At 33.3% G+C, this 19,564-nt stretch overlaps 1 protein-coding gene across 8 annotated transcripts; it reads left to right on the top strand.

Moving 5' to 3' along the window:
• The first annotated feature begins 11 nt into the window (after window positions 1–11).
• On the top strand, window positions 12–19,245 carry pns (pinstripe). Of its 8 annotated transcripts, XR_010890594.1 has the most exons (21): window positions 12–400; window positions 7,895–8,004; window positions 8,401–8,621; window positions 9,007–9,201; window positions 9,816–9,893; window positions 9,980–10,451; window positions 10,794–10,930; window positions 11,013–11,203; window positions 11,328–11,500; window positions 11,573–11,784; window positions 11,904–12,110; window positions 12,422–12,593; window positions 12,760–13,024; window positions 13,532–13,669; window positions 14,157–14,421; window positions 14,795–15,062; window positions 15,137–15,449; window positions 16,770–16,946; window positions 17,016–17,226; window positions 17,313–17,560; window positions 17,684–19,245. XR_010890594.1 is itself a non-coding variant. In XM_067356515.1 (20 exons), the coding sequence occupies exons 1-20, from the start codon at window positions 280–282 to the stop codon at window positions 17,500–17,502; spliced, it is 4,116 nt and encodes a 1,371-aa protein (XP_067212616.1). In that variant the 5' UTR covers window positions 12–279; the 3' UTR covers window positions 17,503–19,245. The 8 variants fall into 8 exon arrangements, 7 of the variants coding, with proteins under 7 accessions (XP_067212616.1, XP_067212618.1, XP_067212617.1 ...); XM_067356515.1 differs by having other exon boundaries at window positions 17,313–19,245; XM_067356517.1 differs by lacking the exon at window positions 13,532–13,669 and adding an exon at window positions 13,192–13,227 and having other exon boundaries at window positions 17,313–19,245.
• Window positions 19,246–19,564: the final 319 nt, after the last annotated feature.

Here is a 19,564-nt window from a genome sequence, read left to right as displayed (position 1 = left end):
AGCTCGCAGCCAGCTTCAAGCGCCGCAGTAAAGATCAATTATTCGCGGTAGTCCGCGGGAGGCTCGCACATCGTGTTCCAATCTGATCCGCAGAGCACTCGGTGTGCGTCGTTCCGTGCGCGTCGTGCTGTAACGTAACGCGCTCGCTCAGCTGTCGTTTTCTAAAACGACAGTTCCGCGTCGGTGGTGCACGATGTGGAGATCAATTTCGTGAAGGCGGCAGTGTTGGATGAGGTGAGCGGCAAACTCCGCTGCTGCAAATTCGTTAATTCGGGGAAGATGAACATGAGCCTGGGAATAGGGGCGCGCGGCTCGGAACAACATCCACTGCGGTTCGCGGATTACTTTGTTATATGCGGCTTGGACAAGGACTCCGGTCTGGAACCAGACAAGTATTTCGGTAAGCTCTTTCACTTACGACTTTCCTTTGCGCGCTGTGATATTGCGCTCTCGCCACTATCTCGCGGTTTCTTTATGCTCATTTTTGGTGTGGAATAACGTAAGAGAGAGAAAGAGAGATGGAAGAATAGAGAAGGAACATTGTATGAAATTAGAGCATACGTGTAGAGATAATCTAATTATCGCGGTTTTTTTAGTGCTTGATTTGCTTCAATGGAACGTCATGCGTATTTTCAGCATTTATACTGACTCGAAAGAAATATAAAATAACGCGGAAGAGTAAACGTCTTTTTCACCCTCGACTGTTGTTAATCGAAGGTTGGCGAAAACAGAGGGAGGATGCGTATTAGAAATGAAAAAAAAGCAAGCGTTTTAATTGTTTAAAATATAATTCAATTATATTTTAAAATATAATTTAATACAATATTTATATTTTAAATATAATTCAATTATATTTTAAAGCAGAAAACAAAGCTGATTTTAGACGGATATTTAAACTATCCTATAATTTAAACGATATTAATTTTCAATTTGCAAGAAAATCTGTATCTCAAAATGAAGGGCGCGACTACTGCATACTGTGTGTTTCAAAATTATCCATATACATATCACACCACGGTATATCACATACACTGTGATCAAAGATTAATATCTGTTTAAATGTCAACAGTAATTTTCGCGCATGAAAGAAATTAGGCTTATCCACACAATGAAAGCTAACAGAAACTTTAATTATTATTCAAGACTTTAATAGAATTTTTAATCATACTTTAATTGAACGATATTTTGCGAAAATTAATTAACTTGTCGCTGAACAATGTAAATTCCTAACAAAAAGTTCAATTGTTATTCAAAATTTTAATAAAATTTTCAGTTATATCATAATTAAACAATATTTTGCGAAAATTAACTCGCCAAATTTTTAGCATATTTAATTTAAGATGCAAATTGTTATATTGCCGAATCAGCCGCTTGTGTAATCAGTTTTTAGCGATTTAATGTAAATTTGCAATTACACAATTAACCATGACATCGATGAAATGGAGAAGATATATTTTATTTCAAGTGTATAAAATATAAAAATGTCTAGGAGTCTGTTGACTTCAATAGTGCCTTTCTTACGCTTTCTGCATTTGCAATGAGACAGATGTACGTTTGGGCTTTCGAGGAAAAGAAGGCTATATATAAGAAGCACACACACAAATGTGCGATGTATACCTTTCTTAGCGGATGAATGGAACGTTTGACAACTGATTTCTTCGGAGCAGCTGAATCCGTAGTATGCGGAGTGGACCGCGCGGTCGATTCCGTTGGCTTCTTTGTCGGCCGTAAGCAATTGTATGCTTACGCACAACCAGGGAGCCCCACAATAGCAGTGTAGCAAATGGCATAATTCTTCTGACAAAAAATGCTCTTGTTCACTCACAGAACAGATTTCCGCGGTAAGATCGTTTTGAAGAGAAAGAGAGAGAGAGAGAGGCTCTCCCCTGAGAACATCCACGGTTAAAGCTGCTTGTATTCCGTGATGAGTTACTTGTTTTGCTGTTGGTTATTTGTCAACGTCGTCCTTGTAGCTTTGAGACTTCAAATTGCGTCGAGATTTATTTGCTTGTCTTGCTGGGTTAACTCATCGAAAAAGTGCAAGTAATTTTAGAAAAAAAAAAACATTTTTGAAATAAAAAGTGTATATTTAAAACGATTAAGATAATCATTATTAATATTAATTTTGAAAAAATTGCAAATAAATGAGAATAAAAACAATTTTTCTCTCAGATAAATATAGAGAAATTGCAGTTATTTAGAATTATATTATATAGAAATGCGCGCACGATTTTATATATTTTTTCATGATTAAATGATTGAATCTATTAACTTCAATAATATTATGTAATGCTATTTATAACACATAATACGGATTATCGGATTTACGTAGGGTTTAAGGTTAACTCTTAGTGAGATTGGCAGCCTCCTAGATCCTCCTAGAAGTATAAAAATATCCATAAAAAAAGCTAACGCGTGTCTGAGAATAAGGTCAAAGTTTACGTGTTTACGATATTAGCATTTTATTGTACGGGATATACACAAGAGTAATAGCAACTTCAGAATTTAGCAAAAATTTAATATTCCTTTAAAACTTTATTGAGACTGTATGTGTGTGCCATTACACATGACTAGCTAATAAAATAAAAATATAAAAATTTACTATTTTTATTTTTATTTTAATTATTTTACTATTCTTATAGTACAATTATAAATTTATAATTATATTTATATATATAAATATAATTTATAAGATATGTTGTCAGATTAATTACAATGCTAAATGTTATTTCCTTCGTGTTGCCTATATTTCTTTAATTACATGCTGTCAATTGTTCTGTTGATTTCTCGATTAACTGCAAACTTGCCGAGTCGTCGATTTGCAAATGCCAATAACTGACGGTTCACAGCACTTCACCCAGTTTCTCTCAACAGTTCTCCATTCTTTTGCTTCAAATAGAATACAATAGCTCGATCGTCAAACTAGCTGTTTTCCGTCAAAAGTATCGTATTCTTGAAGAGCGTGAAACACATTTACTCTACACTTACAAAAAGCTTATTTCCTACTGTGACGTGCGACACAGCAGTTGTAAAATATTTAAAAATTGTCATACTAGAACTATATACAATTTCTCTTGCGATTTACTACTTTTAACATAATTTTATATTTAATTTATAAATTTTAATAATAATCTTATACTTTTTTTTTATTTATTGCGTGGGCTTCTGTTAACTTTTCTCTTTGTTTATTTTTAGCAAACTTTTCTAGTGCCTTGCATGTTCCTTTTTTGCAAATATTAGCCATCGATATTCTTATGCTCTATTCCTTTCATTTCGAGCCTCACCCTTCTTTGCGTATGTCCAAAGAATAATGGTTTGTATAGGGGTGGCATTACCCCTTGAGTACTTATTTTCAGTCTGTTAGATTTTAGGTTTTTTTAAGGCACGAAACATCAGCTCTATCAAACGCTCTTCGTGCGTTTCGTTCGATTATTTTGGATTTGCCATCGCCAAATTTATCATTGCGACTGAATGTGGGGAAAATTATTCATCAAAGAAGAGCATAAATTTTTCTGCATTGAATATATTTTTAGCAAAGATTATTGAGCGAGTATAAAACGCAGTTCTTCCTTTTTTATTTACATATAGTGTTCATGCGTAGATGCATTGTGCTTATGCATCATGACTTGGTTCTATAACCACGCTTCCGCCTTTTAAACGCATACTTAAGTACCAGTAGCCCTTTCATGTACAAATGACCCTGCATACGATGACATCATACGTGCCTACAAGAAGGGGAGAGGCGACTTATTCGGGCGGGACGACGCGGCACTTTGGCAGGCTCTAGCCGCGCATGGAAGCGAACAAAACAAGAGAAAAAACGTACTTTACTTTACTGTTCTTGCACCTCTAACAAATTGCCACAAGCTAGATCTGTATTCGGGAACATTAATCTAAAATAGCGCTTCCCAAATTTCTTGCAGCGACATAATTTTTCAATTGTAAAAGAATCGCGGAACATTCACTAAGAAATACATGTTATTTTTTTATTGATTTTATTAATATAGACATATGTGATTAGTTTATTCTTATTTGAATAATTAAAGCAATAGAGAAATTAATTTTTTTTAACAGAAATTTTGCTAAAAATAAAAATAAAAGCGAGAAAAATTTAATATTTTTATCAGATTGTTCGGGTTGTTTTAATAGATATTATTTTAAAATAAATCTTGTCCAATTAATTATTATAAAAGAATTTTATTTATTTATTCTAGAATTTTAGAATGTTATTATAAGAAACAAAATTTATCTTGAAATTTAAACATTTGGTACAGTTATCAACAAGTATATCTTAGGGTCAATGATAACTTTTGACGTTTGCAGATAAGATTTATTCAAAAATAATGCTTTCTAATATAAGCTACCCCAAAACAGTCTGTATCTTAATGTTTAATAAAATTTAATCAATATTTTTCAGCTTTTATTTAATGTTTCTCTATTGCAGAAATTTATTTCACAAAAATATTTTTCAAAACTTTAGTTCTTAATATTTTTATCGATGTAATCACTTCAATAATCAAATTCAATGAGTTGCAAAAGTTTTACATTAATGTAAAAAATGTAAGTTTTTTTAAGATAATACTGTTTGTATATCGCTTTTAGACCTCTTATATTTCGTAGAAATTCACAAAAATTTGCTCCCCTTCTTTCTCGCGTGACACATGCAGTCGACACACGCATTTAGCACACGTGGGCGCACCACGTACTTACTACAGGCGGATTCGCAGAAAATATTCGTTTGTTCAGCACTTCGTGCGTGCATCATATACTCTCAAATCAATACTTTCCACAGCACAGGAGCATGTCGTCGTTTATTGTTCGTTTTGTTTCTTTCCCTTCTTCTTTTTCGGGCGAGGTTTTCTTTTTCTCGTGTTGCGCGGCTGGGGTTCTCGCTCGTTTTGTATTTTATATTTACTTCGTGTCACGTATAAATCCACCGTCATCCGCGTGATGTTTATCCTCGCAAATAAGCGAATCGCTAAACGGGATCAATAACCTTCGCGAAAGAGTTGTGATTTTAATATATACAGGATATAATCGAGTAATTTTATACGAAATCATAAAACCTTATTTGGAAATTTATTGTGACATTTATTTTTGGTGATAAGACAACTTTTCAAATGTTAAATGTTTCGTAAATTATATGAAATATAAAATCAAAAATATATTGCACGAAATTTGAACGAATTATGTAGAAAAGATTCTGAAAACATCCTTGATTTTCACGTTATTTGCAAGGAAGAATTTATAGTACAAGTTAGAAGCAGCGTAAGTTTTATACTACCGTTTCATCACCGTTAGTAACCGCATTTTGATGTTGGCAACATATAATTAAGAATATACTTGTAATAAGTCTGTAATAAGTCTCATTGTCAGCAGCGAAGCGTGCACGAAAGTAGAAAGTATGGAAAGACGTGTGTGTGTGTATTTAAGAAGTAAATTCGCGAATAACTAGGACGAGCCAGTAAGATCTTAAGCATACAATCTTTCGTCCCCAGCAGTATTCTCATGATAATTAAATGTATCTAATTAAATATGTGTTGAAAGTTTTGTTACACAATTTTGTTAGAAAATTTAATGAATATATCATAAAAAATAAGAGCGTGTTAAGACTCGCGAGATAATAGACTCAGCGTTTATTTTGAGAAGTCGGTCATTAATTTTCAAAGCTCAATAAAACACGATGACGACAGATCATGACTTGTTTTTATGATGAGTTTACAATGATTTTAGATAAGTAGATCGTAGATAAGCTTTTATCGATAACATTCATGCCATTGCATAAGGTGCTGAATCATAACATTTGTTGTTAAATTTAGAATAAAATTTTTCTTTTCTTTTAAAGAAGACAATGCACAAAATGAAAAAAATTAAATATCACATAGAAAAAAAGCGTATGATAATTAATGGATTAAAAAATATATTATTTATGATTTACGATATTTGTCAATTCAAATAATTTATAGCGTGATAAAAGTTACGCATTTATTACTTTACATCTTTTTTTACTACATATTTGAAGTAAAGTTGCTGCGAGTTTTTGCAGCATTGATATTTAATCGGAAATCCTTGATTCTGCATGATGCGCAGTTTTCTACAAATACGCGATACGACGAGCGTGTAAAATAGACTAAAACTCGCTGTAAGCCATTCGACGTACAACGATTTATTATTTGAAAACCCCATGTGTGTAGATGTCAGGAAAATGAAAATATCGGAAAAAAGCTATCGTCCCGTTAATCGAAACTGGTGATTTCGACGACGACTGACTCAATCGGTCCATTCGATTATCACCGCTTCGTGAACGTCATTTCCAAACGGAGATTGACCCGCAGAACAGTTGATAACATCAATTAAGATTTCAGATTAAAACCAATCCCGGATTTATTCAGAAATACGAAATGCCTCATATGAGAAATATTCCTTTTGTCGCGACTTTTATTATAACTAAACGTGCCTCAAATTTCTTGAAAGTTGTATAAATTACAATTCTCGCTGTTTTCCATTTTCTAAAAAAAAAAGGAATTTATTGATGCATAAAAAATATAATAAATATTAAAATATTTATCAATGTAAAACATATTGATTGAACAGAATAACGATGTTATTTTCACAGAGCTTCGGCGATAAAATGTAATAGAGCAACTTTATAAGATACTTTACAATAAAAATACTGCTTAACGGGTTTCAATTGTTGCAGCACGCAGCGTCGAGAATTATTCCATAGCACGAATCCTCGAATGCACGTAGATTAATGCGGGGCACGAACTTAGGATGTGCATACTATCCGGTTCTCTAATCCGAGGAAAGTTAGAGACATCGGCAATGGCTTATGAAGCTTTACCGTAGATTTTCGCAAACGGAAGTAATGCTTGCGTCGAATTCCATTTCCTAGTTTCGATCGTCACTTACCTTTATAGCTGCAATGAAATTTCAGAAACTCCGTCTGCCTTGAGCAATATTAAAGCAGTATGAATGCAACGAAAACTCATTTTGCAATACAGTCATAGCATCATAATACAAGTTAAACCATTTTTTATATGAATAAAATATAAAATGTATTCATATTCCGTTACAAATTCTACAAACATATAAATCATTATTTTCTTCTATATATTATTTTATTAATATTTTTTATATAACTTAGATTACGTTTTATCATAAATTTCACAATGTAAAGTTGCACGAAAGTTCTACATTTCCGAGTGCGCTTATTTTTCTTATTTTTTCCATTTCGCTCATTATTCTTTGCATCGAGAAGAGCGAGAACTTAATTGGCAGAGTTATCGGCTGTAATTAATTATGTTGCAGAAAGAGATTATGTTACGTTTCACAATTTTTCCGCGCCCTTCATGTTCCTTTCCTTCGTCAACTCGTGCAAGAGGCAGATTCATCTGTCGTCTTGGGTGGCTCTTTGATCACGAACGATTAACTTCATACAGAAGTGTTCTTGTTTTCCGTCGGGAACGATGTTGCTCCGAAGTAGTTGGGACGGCGCCAAGGTCTCGCCGTGTCTCATTCACGTCGAGTTCGAGAGACTGCACGGCTTGTTCGATAACATGCTTGCCGATTCCGTAGTAAGATAGTTCTCGCGGAAGAACAGAAATTTCATCGTTTATGAAAGATTGAGTTGTAAGCTAAATTTTCTTTTCTTTCCGCCACAAATATTTCGACTGCCATGTTTGCAAAGAGAGAACTGCCACAAGTTTAACTGCACTTGTGACGGAAAATGAGCGAAGTTCTTTAATCTTCCGATGCTCGAGGGAAAGATTCGGCGGAAAAATACCACTTGCAAATAAATGAACTTCTTTTCGCTGAAAATTAATATATTTACAAACGATGGATATTAAGTCTCATATTTTTTTGTAAAGCCGTCGCTTCCCTGTTTTCGTAGGTGACTCATTGCAATGCACGCCTCTGGATCGAGCGTACGAAGGCAAAGTGTTGGGACATTATCCAGACTCGGTACCATGGAATCCTTTCGACGATCACGCCGTCTGCATGGTACGTGTATCTGATATGACAGCTAATTGCTGAGATACAATTACACACAAATTAATAAATTAATAATGAATATCAATTTATATGCATTTATTATAATAGTGCTTATTATACGATCGAAAAGCGCGCAAAATTCATTTATAACTGACCGAACGTAATAATTATTTATTAATATCTATTATTACAAAATTACATATTTTTCACGCAATTAAATAAAATTAATTATTTCATCGAATATGAAAATCTTATCGAGTATAAATATTGAATATAAATTTTATTTTATAGAAATGTTAGATTCGAGTATTTTGGCAACATTCTCTACCATATTGAGTTAAGTCCAGAGAACATTCACGTTTCACGCAGTGAAGGGGAGTAACTTATCGATTACATTGATAATAGCTTTGTCTGCCAAGCGGCTTGCGATTCCGTACGCAAAAGCACTCGGTGGAGCCGACCTTCCACTCTTTCGTCCTCACGAAGCAAGACGGTCACCGAACGTACGGGTTCAGCCTTGTTTTTTACGAGGAGTGCCGCAATCGCAAGATATGTATCGCTATGCACACGCTGCAGGCGATGCACATCACGGAGCTCAGCAGTGGTCAAAACGGCACACCTCCCACGTAGGTCATCTCTTCGTATAATTGCATTTTTAATCTCTTCTCTTTACACCCGCAGTTCCTTTCAAACACTTCGTCTTAGTGTCCTTAGATTCCTGGATGAATAGGGAATTCTTATTTTTCTTTTCTCGATAAAGATCTTGTGACATCAAATATTTTACTAACTTTAAACTTGAAACTTAATTTTTATTAAAATTTATTTGAACCGAAAGAACGATTCAAGAGTTTCACAAGTTAAGAGCTAGTCGTGTATCTGCGATTTGTGCAACGCACGGTTTTTTTTTAGGCACCTTGCATAGAGGAATATATTGATTATTGATTATTGAATTTTTTTACTGCCTGTGTGTGTATCGCAATGTGTATTTCCAAGCATGATTTGACTTTTCAGAGTGAGGAAGGGCCAGGACGGACATAACACGAGATCGCTACCACGTCATTTTAAATTGTCAGCTCATTCGCCGAGTGCTGCGTTAGGATACTATGACTATACCAAAGACAAGTTGCTAGTGACTAAATCGATATCCTTGCTATGCCAGCAACCTTATCTCTACGCGGCGAAGACGTTCCTGACTAATCTCTACAAGTAAGAAGTTCGCGAGTCACGTAAGCTCTACTGAAAAGAGCTGTCGCAGTGCTCTCTTATACAACTACATTTGCAACTGCAGCGTAACGATTTATGTGTGCGCAAGATGCGCTTGCCTTGTAAAATCTGAGATACAAAAATTTCAAATAATGTTGAGAGAAGTAATATCGAATTTAGGAAGAGACAAATATAAGTGTAAATAATGTTAATTTCGACAAGCAATATTAAGAGGATAATATGTGATAAGATTGTGTTAAATTGTTGCATAAGTTTTTTATCTGCTGTTGAACACATCAAAATTTATTTTTTAACAAGATTGAATTATTTTATATTTGAATTATATTTTTAATTATTGTTGGACATTTTTCCGAATTTTGTGCCTTAATTCTGACAATTCTTTAGGACAACAAACATCCATAGCATCTTCCTCGAATATTATACAAATGTTTTATGTGATTGAATTGTGGCTATATCGAAACTCGTGCAGTATGCAATTCTTAATACGGATTCGTTTATCTTAAACGATTAGATATAATTTCTTCAAAGTACCTGACTGATGACGGACGAACGGAAGTATCTTTATTTTTTTTTATCTTCTTATTTTTTATTTATAGATGTTATTTATTTAAAAACCGTGAAGATCTCGATGAAATGAATCTCGAAAATGAAACAAGCGATGAAATTGTTGCTCGGTAAATTGACAAATTACGATTTATGCAGCAACTCAATGTATATTAAGATAAAATTACGGATTACAATAATTAATGAAATTTTTCAGGTGTGTTCCTAGACATCCCGGACCTGGTCTTAGTTTAGAGTCTTACGTGTACAACCTCCTGCACAATATACCGGTACCGCTGCCCGGCAAATCGCTGAAGTTTTACGTACCTAACGACGAACCGGCGAAGTCGCCGCTGGAACTGGTCATCCATCAACCGTCTCCGATGCTGGAGCTACCGATGCTAGATTATCCTCTCAAGGACGTGTTTACATGGCTAGGGGCGGATTGTCTGATTCAACTGTTCACTTGCGTGCTGCTGGAGAACCAGGTCCTCTTGAGGAGCTCTGATTTTCACAAGCTGATGGCGGTGTCCGAGTGCATAACGGCGCTCTTGTTTCCCTTCTCGTGGCAACATGTTTACGTACCGATATTACCCGCCAGTCTGCATCACTTCTTGGATGCACCCGTGCCCTTCATAATGGGTCTGCATGCGCACAGCGAGGGTGGCGTGTTAAAGATTGCTAGCGAAGTACGTTTTTCTAGAATAGTCTTCTACATTTTATTTTTTTCATTACAGTTGTAAATAACGCAAAATATCATCAAACCTTAGATGCGTTTTAGAAGTTTGCAGATTTAGAACAAATTGTAATTTTGACATTTTGACAGTTACTTGATAAGTTTTTTCCTAATGCTAAAAAATTAGAATGTTTAGCTTTGTAGATTTAGAACAATTTACTTATGTCAAAAATTTTAAATTAATATTAAAAGGATATATATTTTTTTTATTATTAATTTTTTTATGGGATATATGTGTTCTGTTAAAACATTTTTTTATTATTAGCCGCAAATAATTTATTGCGTTTGGTTACAGGCAAACCTTTGCTATGTAGATATAGATAAGCAAAGTAGTCAATTTCCGGAAGAATTACCCGTGTTTCCTCATAAAATGCAGTTTATTACGGAGATTAGAGCGCTTCTAAACAAGTACAAAGTACCACATTCAGGAAAGTGAGTTATTATTATCTGTAACTATTACGATAGAAGTTTGGTTGTTACGCTTTGTCTAAATCGAGCAAAAACTTTTTTATAGGACTGATAATATGGTCATCAACTATTACAATGGCGACATCATGACCAGTAGCCTCACACTTCCAGGTTCTGGTTTTCATCTTCCTCGTAGAAAACATTCTTTGCACGACGTACTGGATTGGGATCGGCCGGAACCACCATCATCGCAATCGGACAATCTGCAAAGGATAGTGGATATTGTTAAAAGATCTGGTAAGACAGTATAACGTTATTAAATTATTAAACATTAAATTTATGCAATGTTTATGTAATATTATAGATAAAATTATAAATTATAATTACCTGATGAAAGTTTTTGATTTTTCTCTAATTATAGTAAATGTAGATGACATCGATTCCATGGAGGACACCACAAAGGAAAAAATACTCACGCCTCAAGAGGAATACCAAGATACTCTCATTTTCAATAATGCTATTAGGGAAATTTTTTTGAACCGTTTTGTACAAATGTTTTCTAGTTACGAACATTTTGTCATTCAACCGAGCCAGGTACGGGCACGTAACATTTCTAAAAAATAAAACTAAAATGCAGTTAATAATGAAATTAATTTTATTTTGAAGGACAAGGATGAATGGATAAACAATAGAGATAGTATGCACGTTTTTGACAAAGCCACGTTTTTATCCGACCAGCCTACGCAGCATCTGCCGTTTTTGTCGAGATTCCTGGAAACGCAGATGTTCGCCTCTCTTGTTGACAGCAAAGTGATGTCAACATGGAGCGAGCTTGACTACAATATTAAAGTTTTCGACCAAAGAATCTCAGCTCTGAAGTAAGTCTTGATATAATGCTTTCTATTTATTTTTAGAGTTTTCTATTTATTGCATAAACGGAGCATCAAAAATAAAAATAAAACCTTTTAATACATGTTGGGTTTCTTTTGTATATCAGAAAAAAAGTCGGAGAGAGCATCATACGATCAATGCGATACGAGCCTTGCACGAACATCGCAGACATACAACAAATACTTGAGCAAAGATTAACGAACGTAGACTTCGAAACGAATCCACCTACGGAGATTCTTCCTCACAGAGCTGCGTACTTTCGCAGCTTTCCTTTGCTAGATAGCGTCGTGTTGAACAAAGAGCCTACTCAAAGGTATGTGACACGATTATTCGCAATATTATTGATTAAATAATATTATCTCTCGTTTTTAAACTTATTAATCTCTACAATCCCTGTTTTGTGCTTTCTGTGTAGTATACTTCGGTAAGAAAGAACTTTTAATACAACTAGAATAAAGTGGGGCTTATAGTAAAGTGCTGTCTGCAATTTTCAAAGTTTACTTCGAAAGAAAGTGCTTTACGTTAAGTCCTCTAGAAATATACTTTTGCATGTACACTACAAATTATATTAGAAATTAACATTTATATCAGCAGATTGTATCAAACTGTAATTTCCGTTTACAGTAGTAGGAGAGAGCAAACACAATGGAAGTACAAGATGAAATCCATGGACAATGGAAAGCCCGCGACGCCCCAAGAATCTCAATCGCCTCGTCCTCAGACTAAACTCTCAGCGGACATGAGCCCTGCTTTAATAGCACAAGCGAATTGGACGTTCGTGGAAAAATTACTCAAGGTACTTTTACGAATATTATTTATAACATAATTTGAATCTTTTCACATTTATATATTTAAATTATCTTTCTTGTAATTCAAGCATTATTAAATATAACATTTGCGAGATGTGTTATTTCATTAATTGCTGTTAATTGTATTTTAAAACCTTGTTATTTCGCAATAAGGATTGTAAATCAAAGACGAAGAGGATGCTGGTGGAGAAAATGGGATCGGAAGCCGTCGCGCTTGGTCACGGCGGCGAGTCTCTATCGGACGTCGAGGAGAACACTCTAGTCGCTAGCCTCTGTGATCTATTGGAGCGAGTGTGGAGCCACGGGCTGCAAAATAAACAGGGCAAAAGTGCGCTTTGGTCGCATCTGGCCATGTATCAGGAAGCGGTAGAGTGTAATGACGCAACCAAGTCCATAGATCCCAACTTTCTTTCGCCGGGTAAGATATACATGTGTTTTAATGTCGCGTGAGAACATCGCAGTTTAATATATTTTACGTTTCTCTCTTATGATAATCACACGCCCAACTATAATACGTGTATGCAGCAGAGAATAATTAATCAATTGTAAAATTACATTAAATGTTATTGTTTTGCGGAAATGCAGCGCTAGCGTGGTCAGTGCTGCGGAAGCGACTCGATTGTACGTGGCTCTGTTTTATAATAAGATAAAATGTTATAAAGTAGAGATTAGTTCTTCGTACGTAGATATCCTGCACTATTAGTATTGTAAGTGATTCACCATACAATGGTTTTCATAATTCGTGTTTACGCTTCGCCGCACGATTATTATTTCTCAATATCTTTGAATATCTCTGACGTCAGACGGAATCGATCATTACAAAGTATAAGTTAAATTAACAATAACATAAGCAATTTTATTCTTTTATTTACCATTATTATGTTTAATTTTCTTTTCTTTCTTTTATTTTTTATGTTGTAATTAGCTAAGAAATCGCCAAATAAGTTTTTCGGAATGCCTCATCGTTTGATTTCATCTTTGAGAAGCAAAAGTATTATTGCAATTACCTCTTACATCAAGGACAGTTTAAATGATAAGCCTGGAATTGGCTTGCCGCAACAAGGTTTAGTTTCACGAAGTGATTTTATTAGCGATGTTTCTTTTTTGCATCTTATTGCATTTTCTTAGATTGTATTGCTCGATTAACAAATATTTCAATAACAAGTTGTTTCATAATGACATATTTGTTTCATAATGACATATTATTTTTTTACGGTACGGTTTTAAAGAATTCATTATAATTTTTGAAGAAAGGGGTGCATGTCGAATTATCACATAGATGATGTATTTTTATAAAAAAATTATATATGGAGATTGCGTGTGTACATGTATATTTGAATGTATTTGTGTGAAGCATGATATCGGATTTGCATGTGCAACTATTGTATAAAAAAAAAAAAAAAAAAAAAAAAAATACGTATTGAGTATAATCAGATTGAGTATTATGATTGTTTTGGCCACAAAAAAAAGTGTTGTCTTTGTTCGTGTTTTGTTCGCATTCTTTTTGCTCGACTGGAGGAATGTCTAAAATATTTTATATATTGCGATAGATTTGTCGAACTTACAATTGGAGACGGACGTTTCGCCCACGAGAGGCGCGGACAAGCATAAATCTCCCGGTGATAGAAAAAGCGTCGGTCCAGAACACTTGAGGCCTCTCCCAGATTCTCTAATCTTCGACATTCGTAATGTTCAAGCGATGACCGATATCAAAACGCACATTGGATACGCGAGAGCGTGGGTGCGATTGGCGCTTGAGAAAAAATTGTTGTCACGCCATTTGAAAACGTTATTGTCGGATACTGCTCTATTGAGGTGCGTTTCGGAAATTATTAGATAGATTATTAGACGTTCATTTTCATGATAGTACGCAATCTAGAGAGTATCTGATAATATATAACAAAATGATAATCACACTGATCAAATAATAATGATCACTGATAATGTCTTCGATGTGTGCCAATAATTATGAAAGTGCGTAAATCAGTATGTCGAATTGTTTAAAATCTGAATATTCATAAAAATTATGCCATTGTAAAAAATATTAATACGTTAAGTAAATGTACACAAAGCTCTTTATTTTAGAATAAATGATTTAGATCACTTTCATGATTATAGATACATATATAGTTAGGCTTGATCTTTTTGAGTATTAAACTAATTATTTTGTTATTTCTGTATCTATTAGGAGTCAGTACAAACGATCAGCGTTTTTGCGCTGTGAAGAAGAGAAGGAGCAATTCTTGTATCACCTTCTGACACTCAATGCTGTTGACTATTTTTGCTTCACGAACAACTATCCGACGACGAAATTACCGTATCGAGTAGTGATATTCCCCAGTCGAAAGGCGAGCGCCGCTACCACTTCGGCCAATAGTTGGATTGCTATTTCTGGTACACTCTGCGAAACCAATCCCGTGCCGATACCGAAGGGAGCACTTGAATTTGTATTCCACGTAAGCATTTTTATCTGTAGCTTAACTATAAAAAGTGGAACTATTAATTCTTATATTTGCATTAAAACTTTTAGCATAAAAACTTAGGCGTGTTGTCTACGCTACGGATTGGACATGACAATACTGGATTGTCACCGAAATGGATGGTGGAACACGTTGTAGTGAGAAACGAAGTGACGGGGCACATGTTTAAGTTTCCCTGTGGCCGCTGGCTTGGCAGAGGAATAGACGACGGATCCACTGAACGTTTATTAGTGGGAGCTTTAGTACCTCGAAGCATCGATAGCGAAGAGTTGATGGAATCATGTTCCACACCTCCGAGATGTAGATCACCAAGTATACCCAGGCGTCCCATATTGTCGCAAGTCGAACTACAGCACATGCTCGGTAAATTATTATTATCATTATTATTTGTCTACATATTGCATTTGTTATTTGATGCCAATGGATTTTTATTATTAATTTAAATTTATTTAGCAGTATTACAAAACTAAACTACAAAATTATTTCATAAATAAAATATAAATAAAAATTTATATGTAGAAAGTCTGTTATGTTCTGGAATTTTTAAATGTATTTCAATGCATTATAGTAAAGCTCTAGGCCTGTTAAATGATATGATATTCTAAAGCATAAAAATGAATCAAATGTATATTTTAATATTAATGTACATTTTATTCATTTTTAGGCCTTAGAATCTTATATCATATTATTTGATGGGCCTAGAACTTTACTATGAATACATTGAAATCTTATATTTTAGTATTCTAGACCATTCTTTGTTTAAAATATAAGATTTTAATGCATAATAGTAAAGAACATGTATGTTCTAAGGTTCTAACCTAACAAATATTATGATGCAACATTAATATACATTTTATTTATTTTTATGCCTTAGAATCTTATACCATATCATTTGGTAGGCCTAAAACTTTACTATGATACATTGAAATCTTATATTTTAGAATTCTAGATCATTCTTTGTTTAAAATATAAAATTTTAATGCAGAATATTAAAGAACATGTATGTTTTAAAGTTTTAACCTAAGAAATATTATGATGCAATATTAATGTATATTTTATTTATTTTTATGCCTTAGAATCTTATACCATATCATTTGGTAGGCCTAGAACTTTACTATGATACATTGGAATCTTATTATTTAGAATTCTAGACCATTCTTTGTTTAAAATATAAGATTTTAATGCATAATAGTAAAGAACATGTACGTTCTAAGGTTCTAACCTAACAAATATTATGATGCAACATTAATATACATTTTATTCATTTTTATGCCTTAGAATCTTATACCATATCATTTGGTAGGTCTAGAACTTTACTATGATACATTGAAATTCTATATTTTAGAATTCTAGACCATTCTTTGTTTAAAATATAAGATTTTAATGCATAATAGTAAAGAACATGTATGTTCTAAGGTTCTAACCTAACAAATATTATGATGCAACATTAATATACATTTTATTTATTTTTATGCCTTAGAATCTTATACCATGTTATTTAATAGGCCTAGAACTTTATTACGATACATCGAATTCTTATATTCTATAATTCTAGATCATTTCTTTGTGTAAAATATATGAAACTTTCACAATCATTGTTATACTCTGATATGTTATGTTCTAATAATTAAAAAATTCTAGTTATTAAAAATTTAATATTAAATATACTGTACAATGTTCCAGGCGAGGCTGTAAATGCCATTGTTAAATATCATTATAGAAGAGAGTGTCAAGATGGTTCCTTGACAGCTCTGCTGTGTGGAGAGGGTGGTCTTGTGCCGTCCTTGGAACAAATATTTTTATTTGGTTTCAAAAATCAGAGAATATTTGGGAGGAACTTCTATGTATGGGATTATCTCTGTGAGTATATTCAATAGCTGCAAAAAGAAAACTTAATATTAGAACAGTGTATAATTGAAACTATTGCAGTGCGTGTGAAAGAAAATTTTGAGATCTCCTTGTTGGAGGAAATGGACGAGTACTCTCAAAGACTCAATCGAGACAGAAGAATGTACTCGGAAAGCAGCCAAAGGTTCACAATCTTAAGATGTTATTGCCACCTTATCGATCAAATTAATATGTTTAGTCAGACTTTAGGAAAGGACGGAAAATTCCAATTGTTTGTCTGTTTAGCAGCGAGGTAAACTTATATTTTTAACAAAATCTGAATTGTTTACCTTTAATACGTATTTTGTTGTCATTTAGACTCATTAATATGATTTTCAGAGAGAAACTTCTTCATCCAATGTTACGGCCGATGAGCGATGCGCGTTCCACGATGGATATGTACGAGGAAAGTTCGTTCCTGAGAAATCCTACTTTACTGACGTTCCTCATTCATATTCTTGAACCGTTAAGTGAATTCCACATTGTCCTTGAAAAGAGCCTGACCCACGGAATCTCTAGTATATGTTAGTATTTGCCAAAACGTACCGATGTACGCTAACTCGTTGCGGATATTTCGTGCTTCTTCGGTGAGTGTTGCGAATATTCGTAATCTTAAAATTACATTGGGCTTTCCAATCGGTACAAGAATGTATCGTTATTTGACATTTTATTTATTGATGATAACGAACAATCATCCTTTTTGTAAACAGGAATATGCATATTTATTTTTACCTGACAGAAGAGATAATTCTAAATAGTATCGAATGATGAATCTGATTGTTACTAAGTAAGGTGATAAAAAACTCGACAATTTTTGTCATATACAAGAGATTAAAAGGAATATTAAAACTGAAGATTGTTACAAGGATGTAACTATATAATACGCGTTTATAAATAACAAATTAAGAGATTAAGGTGAGATTTAATATATGTAATATTAAACAGAGAAGGAAGATAGATCTCGTTCTGTTTTAGAAACTTACGATATTATCATCGGTGATAAAAAAAATTAATATATGCTTAGAATATGTTTGGCCCCATTTTGCCATAACTATCAAGCGAGAAAAGTGAAGTTTGTTGAAATATGATGAAATATGATGAAATATTGATACAATGACGAATCGTGCACCAAAGATGTAATCCTATTTAATCATTTTATATTATTGTTATTAGATGTTAAGTTTTTTTTATTATTATACATTTTCATACGTTTTAAAATATACGAAATTTTCACAATCATTTTTATACTCATACATGCAGACTAATGACGATTTGATTACACAAAAATATTTTCCGAAATTTTAATAGGAGAAATTATCGCAACACACGATCCACATGCAATCTGTTGAGTTTCGGGCAATGAGCGGTAGATAAAAAAATCGGAGAATAATTATTACTCTTTTTTTTTAATGGCTGTGCTTCGATACTTGCGTGCTATGAAATCAAATGTAACTTATGTTGAGCTAAATACTCTCTAACATGACAATTTTATATTATATTTATCACAATGATTGCAAAAGCTTTAACGAGATATATAATTCCATTCATTTCTAGATGATTCTAGTAAAAAAATTTTTTTGTTTTAAAGGAAACGCCAATGTTTTAAAGTTTTAGATTGATATGTCACTTTTGTAAGGGAATCATTTCTTTTTCGAGTTAGTAATGCGTTATTCGGAAAACAACTCGTAGCCGATATTATGTATTGTGATCATTTTAGACTGAGGGATAATATCCGTATTATTTCTGTAAGTGTACTTTGTATCTCTTTTACATCCAAAATGTATTTCACGATTGCATTTTACGTTGGCCACGTTGAAGTGGAGCTGCAATCGTACATGCGATCGAGGAATCTCGTGACATATTTTATACGAATACCTCGAATTATGTATCTCTCTCTTTCTCTCTCTCTCGTTATTAGCATTATTTAGCACTTTGTAATATAATCAGGTATAAGGAGGAGTACAAAATTGTAAAAGTTAAGTGTTTTTGGGGGCATCAATACATAAGGAGCTCACTACAGCAATGCTACTGCGTGAGCTCACTAACTGCACTGATACAATACTCATTGCAGCCTGTTTTTACACAGGCTACAATACTCATTGTAGTTTATAATTCTTAATAAATTCGTAATCAAGGTCGTTGCCCTATTGTATATAAGTATGGATATTAAAAAGCTTCGTGTATAAGAACTTTTACAAAGCATTAAGTAAGATGTATATATTGTAAGGCATATTATTGTACAGTAAAATAAATCATTATCGAAAGGATTAAAGATTTGTTAATTTCTATCTTTATATCTCCGGATAATAGCATGTAAATTGGAGGAATATATTTTAAATAAATTAAAATAAATTTTCTTCCAAATCTTTTCTTTTTGTTTTTTAAATTTCATACATTTTTTGCTTTTGTATATAAAAAATAATTTAGGATGTTTTTTAATGAAAAATGTTAATTAATATATTTTATGTTTAATACAGATGGAATTTAAAGAATCTACAAATGTATTGGATTCCTCTTGTCTCGGATTTATAATTTTTAAATAATTTTCAAAAAAAAAGTAAAAATTTTCAATTTAATACAATATGATTTGA

The sequence above is a fragment of the Linepithema humile genome, chromosome 6 (genome assembly GCF_040581485.1).
Source record: "Linepithema humile isolate Giens D197 chromosome 6, Lhum_UNIL_v1.0, whole genome shotgun sequence".
NCBI classification, from domain to species: domain Eukaryota; kingdom Metazoa; phylum Arthropoda; class Insecta; order Hymenoptera; family Formicidae; genus Linepithema; species Linepithema humile.
The sequence above is the reverse complement of the archived record's forward strand: the minus strand, read 5'-3'. Positions and strand labels throughout refer to the sequence as shown.